General features: G+C 56.6%; 1 protein-coding gene across 2 annotated transcripts in view; it reads left to right on the top strand.

Annotated features, from left to right (window-relative positions):
* Positions 1-6: 6 nt before the first annotated feature.
* Positions 7-9,757, top strand: part of CUNH1orf105 (chromosome unknown C1orf105 homolog) — a 20,840-nt gene continuing 11,089 nt past the window's right edge. The window contains exons 1-2 of one of the 2 annotated variants that reach the window (XM_015586293.2): positions 7-422; positions 3,552-3,642. Coding sequence is in view for 1 of the 2 variants with exons in the window: in XM_025043957.1 (XP_024899725.1) it covers positions 4,081-4,143 (63 nt within the window). In the remaining variant the exon portion in view is untranslated. Of the gene's footprint in view, positions 423-3,551; positions 4,144-9,757 lie in introns of both variants that reach the window. The other variant, XM_025043957.1, reaches the window with a different exon arrangement.

Raw genomic sequence — 9,757 nt, 5'->3', positions numbered from 1 at the left:
CAGGGCCACACGGCGGCGGCGGCGGCGGCTCTTCCGCTGCGGGGTGTGGTTCTGTCCCCTTCGCCTCCCAGAAGGGGCGAAGGCGGGGGGCCCCGGGGCCGAAAAGGCCGCAGACCTCGGAGAGGGGCTCCCCGCAAACAGCAGAGGGCGGTGACCAACGCCGTTGGCTCTCGGCCGCTGTGTGGGCGACTCGAAAGAGTCAAATGTAAATCATGAAAATGTGTCGGAACGTGATGCCTGCCCTGCAGCTGCTCTTAGCTTGCTCTGGTCATTTAATGATGGCCATGGTCGAGGGCAGTGAATTCTACAAAATGATCTCTTTCTGTTTCTCTCCAGGTGTCTGTTCCAAAGTTTGACAAGATCCCTTGGTTTAGCGAGGCCAGCCTGGTAAACAAGCCATTAGTGCTCAGCCTCCCCAAAAGGTAACAGCTCGGCCCCTGGGGCCGCGGTGGCAAGAAAGGGCTCACAGAAGGTGATTTCCTAGGAGGAGGAGGAGAGGGTGGGATTAGCGGAGGGACACAGATGTCCTCGGAGAAACCCAAGTCAAGCGCCCAAAAAGCGGGGATGGCCTGGGCTTCTCAGACAGGAGCGAGCGCAGAGTGTGCGCTTGTCTGGAGGGGATCAGATCTCGGGTACCCCCCTCTGCCACCACCACTCAACGATCAAGAAGACTTCTGCCCTCGGACACTACCTCTCAGAACACTTTCACGCTCCGCATCATCCTACCTTTTCTCCTCTGGTGCAGTTTGAAGTTTTCACATTTTAACCATCGAAAGTCTAGAACCACAAAGTCCCATCTTTCTAGAGCAGCCACGGCCTGTGTGTAACTTTGAGACCAGCCTCCTCCGATCTCACCCGTCCCGCCCCTTCCCAACGAACTGCTGTGAAACACGGGGTTGTGCTTTTCAGAACCGGAGGGACCTGGGTGAAGGAGCCTTTCCGCGCTGCCACTTGAAATTACTGCGTTTCCTCATTCCTTCCCCTTTTTCGATCCCTGGGTGTGGTGAGGGGACAGGGAGGGTGAGTGTGAGGTAACGTGCAGGTGAGTGGGGGAGATCGGGGAAGTCGGGAAGGGCGGCCAGGAGGCAAGGTGGCCTGCACGCCGTAGGTGAAGGGTTGGCTCCCTGGTCTGTGCACAGTTTGCTAGAGCAGTGTAGTCCCTAGAGCTGTTCCTCCTGTTTGTGACTGTCACGTGCCCTCCTGCCCATAGACAAGTGGCGCTCCGTGGGGGACACTCTCTCCACTTCCCCACTTCCAGCGATGGGCACCTTTGTTTCGTCTGCCGCACCTTTTAAAAACCGCATTCTGGGTAAGCGGCGGTTTTATGTATTTTCAGAGCATCTGCGTCTGTTGTTTGGCCCGTTTATTTTAGCGTAACTTTGAGTATGTCCGAGTGGAATAGCTAATGTCTGAGTATAAAACAGGCAGAGATTCAACAACCCCCGGGCCTCGTTCGTGAAATAAAAACTCAGGGCACGTAGTTCTTGTTAAGAGCTGTTAGCGTGAGTGCTGACAGTTTAGTGTCTTTTAATTGGGGCCAGGGCGCAAATTCACATAACAAGGACAGTCAGATGACAGAAATGAGTAGAGCTGGCTGAATGGGAACTGTGGTGAAGGGGAGGTCACCTCCCTGACAGAGGGGACAGCCTTCCCTCTCCCCCGTCCACGGCGCCTGCAGATATGTGACTCTAGTCGCCAGATCACAACACCAGAGATCGGGCTTTCTGTGTGACATGGCTAGTGTTGGACATCTAAATAAGGTGACACCCGCATGCCATCCCGCCCCGTGCCCGTCAGCCCTGCCCCGCAGCCAGGAGCAAAGCACCCTGTGCCTGACTCTCTCCCCAGCTCCCTTGTCCTTTGATTACATAGCGTTTGGTGGAGGGTGGGGCGGGAGGGGGCTCAGGGCAGGGGCTGGAACAAGGCCACCCCAGAACACAACTGGTGCCTCCGAAGCTGTCCACTTTCACAGCCAGGTCCTGCGTGTCAAAGGGGCCAGTCGGAAAGGTGAGGGGTTGCCTTTTCCTTCAGCCGGCCAAGCTTGAGCTGGTCACAAGGAATAATTCTCTGAGGTGGTCAGTGATGCCCCACTGGGCACCAGTCTGAATCCTTGTTAAGAGAGATGGCGCTTACCTACCTCACGGGGAGCCCAAGACACTGACTGGACAGCACCTGTAGGTGCCCTGAGCTTTCGGGGGACAAGGCAGGAACGCCAAGTCTTTTGAAAGGGCAGTTGGTTTAAATATCGACAATTTCTAAGGGTTAGAAACTCCTCATCTGGCCAAAGCCCTGGGTTCCAAGCTTTGCTAATTTCCGGCAAAACCCCTGAGAGCTTGATAAGAAGGTTCCACGTGTGCGTTGTGTGCTGCTGCCTTGGACAAGCAGTTCTGACACAGAACAGTCTGAAAAGGACAAAGGAACATTGGGTGACATGAGCTCAGAGCCGCCCCAACTGCGAGCTCCGGGAACACACCTGGGGGCTGGAGGAGGCGGCTCTGAAGGTGGGTGTTGATACGGACCCACGGCCTCCGAGGAGGACGCACAGCTTGGCCTGACTGTGCCGAAGCCACACTCATCGTCAGTCTCAAAAGCCCTCGTATCACACTGAGGTCCTGTCATTTGGGATTGCCGTGTGCCTAAGCGTTATACAGTGGGACCTGCTTTCTCCTGCTCAGAGTTTGGGTGTCAAGTCCAAGGCAGGCTATTCACATGTCAAAGACAAAGGCAGTGAGGGGCTGGGTCAGCACCTCCCCGCTGTCCCAGGGCCCAGAGGATCTGGGGCGGGCAGGGGGCGGGGCAAAATGAAACAATGATGCCTCCTGAGCACCTGACTCCTTCCACGTGGCTTGTTACAAAGAACCCATGGCAGCGAAGGCTGTCCTCATTAGAGAGGCCAGGCACTAGGGCGAGGGGGCGGGCTCATTCTAAGCGTCCTCTTCTTGGGGGCGAGGGTCACACGTGGTGTCGCACACCTGGGCAGGTTACGATGACCGGGCCTGCTGCACGCCCTTACACTGGCCCTTACACTGTAATACAGTGAGCCACACTCAGGCAGGTCACCCCGTGAAGACAACTGGTGTGACCCCTGCAGTGTCAGTACTTCCCCTGAGGCTGAAAAGAATGTTCCAGAGAAAAAGTGTAGATGGAAGAAATGCATGGGTCGTGTCTATGAGCAGGGCCTCCAAGACAGCAGGCCAGGCAGAAGGACGGCACCTGTCAAAGATCAGTAACTTCTACGCTGATCTTTTCAAGGAGGTCTGGCGTGTTTCACCCATCGCACATCTGCTTCATGAGCCATTTTTCCTCCCTCAATTTGTACGCTGTCTCTGACAATCCACAGCTGGCAGTGCTTATTCAAAAAAAAAAAAGAGAAGGCAGAGTGACTTGTGAGGGCACAGCCGGCCACCTTTGAGAGCTCCGGAATGGCCTGAGCCCTCCAGGACTGGGGGGTGCGCTCCGGGGGTGCCCTGCAGGGTCTCTGAAACAACTGAGGGCCTGGCTCTGCCATCTGGAGACAGTGGGTCTAATTCGCTTTTGTTTCAATTACTCAGATCTCCTGATGGCTCCGCCACTTTTCTGATTTCATCTAAGAAGAATGTGAATTTGCCAATTTTGTTTCAAGTTCCAGATGACTTACCTAAGGTACTCAAAATCTTTTTAATTGAAAAGAACCCATAGCAGTCCTAGGGTGACACGTAATGCAAAGGCGCCTCCTATCTGCGGTCGGCGTTCAGCAGATATTTGCTGCATGGAATGAGTGAGCCCCGCGCCCCACGCCCCCATTCTGCCTGCAGTGCTTTAGGGCTCCCGTCCACCAGAGCTAAGAATAAAGCATGAGGTTAGGACCACCGAAAAGGGAAACCCCAAAAATTCATGTCGAGGACTCTGCCCAGAGGTCTTTAGAGACTGCGGCTCCGCCGGTGTCCGGAGCCAGCCCCCAGGCACCTCCTGGCTGGGCGGGAGGTGGAGGAGGAAGGCATGGATAACCACCTGGGCAGGTGAGAGGCCCATGCTCCGCCGGCTCCGCTGCAATACGCGTAGGCGGCCACTGGATGGCAGCCGAGAGCAACAGCCGGCCCGATGGGCGGAGCCAGAAAGGTGGGTCTCTGGGCGAGACAGGAGGTCACGAGTCCTGTGCTCTGGGTAAGAAGAACTCGGGTACCTCACCCTGACCCCGACCCGACCCCGACCCTGACCGTGACCCTGCCAGGGGCTGACCCATTGCCCGCGTATGTGGGAGGTATAGGGGGAAGGGCGGGGGCGCGAAGGCAAAATTTTACCTTTGCGCCTTACGGTTTTCAGCTGGGCCTGAGAGTTAAATTGACGAGGATGAGTCAGCAGGAGACAAGCATATCCGTTTATTTACGATAAGTTTTATGGGGGCACGGGAGCCCTCGCTAGGAACCGAAGACCCAAAGTAGCCAAACCCAGATGCGTTTATACTGGCCGAGCCCAGAGGGGCAGCGGTGGGAAGCGCTGGACCACGTGGGGGCGCTGCGGGAGAAGCATCTCAGCAGGTCTGTTTGTGGGGGCCCTCCCAGCTCCACCTGCCCGTCCTGGATGAGGAAGCTTGCCTTCCTCCTGGCAGAAGGCAGCCTCGCCCACGTGCGGTTTTCTCTCCTTTTAGGAAGAAAAAGGGGGCCCGTCTTGCACCTGCTGTTTTTATTAAGTGCCTTTAGCTCAAAATAATCTTCTGCCAATGTGGCATGTTTGGGAGAGGCACACTCTGCCACCGTCCACAGGGAACCGGGGACCCCTGTTCTGGTGGGACACCTGGCAGATACCCCAAGTCAGATCCCTGCCTGTCACACAGACACCGCATATCTGAATCTTGTCCCCAGAGTCACCTGCAAACGTGAAGGCCTGAGCGTGTCCGCTGTGAGGTAAACAGGCACAGCTGCTGTTTTCTGGGAAAAAAACGATGCTGTGTCTCGGGAGTAAACTGCACTGTGGACCCGCTGTCTCTGACCCCCTAAGTCGGCCTCGCAGCCACCGGAGGTCCTGTTCCCTGGGCACAGTACAGAGGTCCTGCCACGTGGCACCCTTCGTCTTCACCGTCGCAGGCCAAAGGGCAGAACGTGGCCCATCCACAGTCCGGGTGGCGTCTACTCTGCCCGGGAGCTGAGCTGGGTCCAGGGCGGGGGGCCATGTGTCTGTGGCAGTATTCCCTGATGAGCAGACAGACAGACAGACAGACAGGGAGCAGAGGCCCAGACACAGGAAGAGGGAGACAAACAGCCAAAGCTGAGAGACACAGAGAGAGAAGGGGACAGAAAAAGTCAGGGCTCACGCGAGGACAAATAGGAAACGAAGATGGAGGTCGCACTGTGCCAGCCTCCACTGCGGGCGGCTGCTCGCTCAGGACCCGCACCCGCCACCACCGGCCTCCACCGTGGCTCCTCGGCCGAGAACCAAGGAGTGTCACATGACAGTGGGATAACTGAGCACCAGAGCCAGGAGGAGCAGAGGAGGTGGGGGCGTCGGAGAGCAGCAGGGGAGACCCTGCATCCCTCTTCCTCCTCACTGGGGTTGGATGTGACCGACCCCAGTCCCGGGGATAAAATGCCACCCCACTCCCCACCCCCACCCCCACTCGCTCTCTCCTCTCTGCTAGGTGGGGGGTGTTGGTCCAGTCTAATGAGTCAGAGTAAAGACGAGAGTGATTTATTGCTTTTAGCAGACCTGTGACAAAACGTCCTGGCTAGTGACATCTGCAGAGATATAGCTGGGAAAATACACAGAAGGGCGACTTCCAAGTTTTTCACCACGGAGGACTCTTTTTAATATTTCTCTCGTTGGCTCTCAATGTTTGAAAGCTCTCGACCACCACAGAGGCTGCCTTGTATGCATACGCCTGCGCTCTCCTGTTTGTATCAATCCAAACATCTCTAATTACACATTCAGGGTTTTGTTCGTTTGTTTGTTTGTTTAAAGGAAGTGGTAACACCACTAGCCTGAGACACTGATGCGATAAAAAGTGCATTTAATAAGTCAGGACGGCAGGTGCACGACTGGGGCTTATTTTGTGTATGTTTGAAGCTTGTGCTCTAAACAGAAACAGAATTTTTAAAATGGCATCCATCTATCCATCCATCCATCCATCCATCCATCCATCCATCCATCCATCTATCCATCCATCCATCCAGCTTTATCGTTGAATTGAGATGGCTGATACTTTCAGAGAGCAGGAAAATGTTTAATTATCATAGGGTTTTTTGTTTTTTGTTTTTGTTTTTGTTTGAATATTGAAAATAGTTCTCTGACCACCATTTTTTGGCTTCTAAGGGACATGGGCATCGTTGTGCTGTCGTACGGACCCTGAGTCCGCGGTCCCCTGAGGAAAGGTGGGCTTCCTTAGGCCTCTGAGCCGGAGAGCCTTCTGGCTGGCCGAACGAAGTAGACGAGCTATTTGACAAATACCATAACCTCTCTGGGCCACAATTTCCTCACTGTGTCATTGTGTTCCTTGAAGGAGTTGAGCTAGGTGACCTGTGAGGCCTCTCTCAGCTACGGCAGGGGTGGAAAGGGGAAAGGAATGGAGGGGTCAAAGGGCAAGAAGGACAGAGGCAAATTTGTCACTGCCCCCCAAATCGTGCTTGCGGTGGCTATTTTTAAAATCACCATCTGGTGCTTACGTTTTCAGTTTTTGTCGTGTGGACAGAGGGAGAGAAATAGGGAGGGGGAGAGAGACACGTTTCTCTGTCTCTTTACCAAAGATTCAGGAGGCCGAAGACTTGGGCCACAAGCCGGATCTTGGCGACCTCGGCAGACAGTGATTCAGATATTAGGGTGTTTCCAGCTGTGAGATGTGGGGAGCAGGCTCTGGCTTCTGGGGACCGACGGCAGTCCGCATCAGACCTCGGCCAGGCCATGAGAGGCTGTTCTCACTCTCCCCACGCGCCACCTGCCGTCCTGGGGACAGCTGCTTGGGGAAGGAGAAGCCCCTTGACATCTCCAAGCCGCAGTCCCCGGTGGCTCTGACGCCTGGTAATACAACCAGGGGCCCGTGGTCTGAACCACTGGCCGGTCCACCATCCATTCCTGCCACCGCCGCTGAGCTGGCCCCACGGACACCGAGAGCGAAAGGGAAGTTGGCAGAAGGGAGACGCCTTGGTTTCAGGGCTGGAAAGAGAGCAAGACGGGGGGTGGTGGGGGCGGGGAGCTGAGGCCGGCAGAACGTGGAACCCCGCGTCTCGTGAGCTTCCTTGCAGACTGCTAGGCCTGAGTGCCCGCCACGCCGCTCCCATGTTGTGAAGCGCCCCGCCCCCACCCCGTGCCTTCGCCAGCTCTCCCAGTGCAGAGGCAAGGAGCAGCTCTTCTCAGAGGTGAAGCGTCACCTGACAGTGAGTCTCAGGTGGAGTCCCTGCCACGTTCCTGGCAGATGATGGGAGCCACACATCAAAGACTGGTTTTCACCTCTACCTGTAGAGTGGGCAGGATGAGAGCCTGCCTGTGTCTGTTTGGCCTCAGCCCATCAGCACAAGGGGTGGGAGGCCCAGAGACTTTATGTGACCGGGACGTCACTCAGGTCACTCAGGGAGCCAGGCCTGGAACCACGCAGAGTGGGCCCCCAAGCAGTGTCCTTCCCTAGCACGTCGTGTGGGATGAATTTGGTGCCCACGGTGTCCTGTGACACTCTGCTGAGACAGTGTCTTAATCATGATCTTCACGCACACGTGTATCTTGTGTTTTCGGTGTTTACAGGGTACATGTGAATGTTGGTTATGTCTGTGTTTATTCACAGCTGGTAGTTTAAAATGCTTACGACTCATTCATTCATCCGGCATGTGTCCCATGCCGACTGCATGCAGGACTCTGACAGGAGCTAGGAGTACGAAGATGTGTGAGGCATGTCCTCGCTCTTAAAGGACTGTTAGCAGGTTGGAGAAAACAAACAAACAGAAAAGCTGTGCGAGCTCCGAGCTCCCGGCGGAGTGAGCCAGGCCGGGGCGTGCAGAGCGGGAGGAGAGTCGGGGGAAGGTTTTCTGAGAAAGCAGCGCCTGAGTTATGTCTTAAAGGGCGAGGCACTAGCCGGAGCAGGAAGGACGGTACCTAAGACAGTCCAGCCTTCAGGCTCCGTGAGATGACAGCCATCAGGACTGGGGGCTCTGGGGCCACTTTCACTGGTCATTAGCCGGGCTGACTCCTGCCGTGCACCTTGCAGATCCTCGCAGTATGTCCGTGGCTGGATTTGCCGCGGTCTCTGTGGTTCCGCCCCCGCGGGGTCTGTAGTTTTCTCCTGCGGAAACCGGAAGTCTAGGGAAGGGGGAGGAGGCAACGGACGACAGGAAGGACAAGGATCTGCTTGCGACTGCGCACAGCCGCCCTGCCCAGGGGTCTCCCGTGCGCACCTCCGCAGTCCCGTGTTCCTCAGCCTTGCGGGCCGAGTGCAGATGCCACCTCTGCAGGCCCCTCCTGACCCCACCGTGGCACGCGGTCTCCCCTTCTCTGAAGGCCCAGACCTTTCATTGCTGCTTCTCTGATACCTAGTGCAGCCAAGTTCCAGTCAGCGATTTCCGAGAGGCATCTGAGTCTGGGGCCTCGAAGCCTGAGGGATGGAGGGAGGAGCACAGCCCAGACAGTGCAGCCCCCAGAAAAGGTGTGGCAGAGGCATCCTCGTCCTGGAGCAGAGGGCTCAGCCCCAGGGGCTTCCTCCTCCTCATTCCGCCCTCCACCCACAGGACAGCCTGGCTGTCCCCAGCCGACCCCAGTTACCTGCTAGCGCCTTCCTGCCTCCTGCGTAGTTGCACAGTGCCCCGGTGGGAACGCCCCCTCGCATGGCCTGCTGTTTTAACCCTTCTCAGACCCTTCTCCCTGTGGCCACCCTTGACCCAGTGTCCTCCAGACATTTCTATAGCAGTGACTTCCACTCCATTATACACAGTCTGCTGGGCGGTGACGGCTTAGAAGCTGCATCTTATCTAATGAATGGCAAAGGGATGGATATCTGTGTCCCTCCCCAGCCTTAGGGCCGCAAACTGTCTTATTCTTCTTGGTGACCCTCACAGTGCCCTCCACACTGGCCTCACACTAGCTGCTTGTTGAGTCCAGTCATGTGCACGCAGACCTAACAGGCTCCCCATGGCACGTCCCGCCCTACCATCCTTTTTAAATGGCCTGTAGAAATGAAACGTATTTTGAGTATTTGTCAGACGAATCCAACTTTGTCCATACTTTTCCGTTCCCAGCCCCCCGTAATGCCTCACCCAAGTGCCCTTCTCTCACGGGACAAAGGTGCTTGCAGACCCAGCTGACAAAGGTCACATTGGGAGCACACTCAGGCAGTCCCCACCCTGCAGAGCTAGATCGGCCTCTTCCTGTTGCTCACGCCTCCCGGGGCAGCAGGCAGGGTCAGGCACAGATGTGCGCACAGGGAGTGCAAGGTCTACCAGGCGAGCGACTGGCAGGAGAAGGCCTCAGTCTGGGGGGGTGGTCTGCTGTCCCTGGGCCCCCTCCCCGCCGATATTCTGCTCTTCCTGCGAGCATCTCTCACACTGATGGCGATGTGAGTGGGACGGGTAGGAGGGACTCCCCAGACGGGGCAGTAGCCTCAAGTTGCCATTCACTCCAGCGAGCAGCCAGGGCGCCCCCACTCCCACTTGCCTAGCTAGGAGGGGAGGCTCTGCTCCCCAGAGGCGGGGGGAGCCCAGGACCCACACTGCAGCTTATGGCTCAGCTTGTGCTCACAGGAGGTGCCAGAAGGCATGCTGGAGACCTGCTCTCCGGCCGGAGCTGAGGCCTGAGGAAAGGAGGCAAT

The sequence above is a fragment of the Pteropus alecto genome, unplaced genomic scaffold, assembly GCF_000325575.1.
Source record: "Pteropus alecto unplaced genomic scaffold, ASM32557v1 scaffold101, whole genome shotgun sequence".
Lineage (NCBI taxonomy): Eukaryota > Metazoa > Chordata > Mammalia > Chiroptera > Pteropodidae > Pteropus > Pteropus alecto.
The sequence above is the reverse complement of the archived record's forward strand: the minus strand, read 5'-3'. Positions and strand labels throughout refer to the sequence as shown.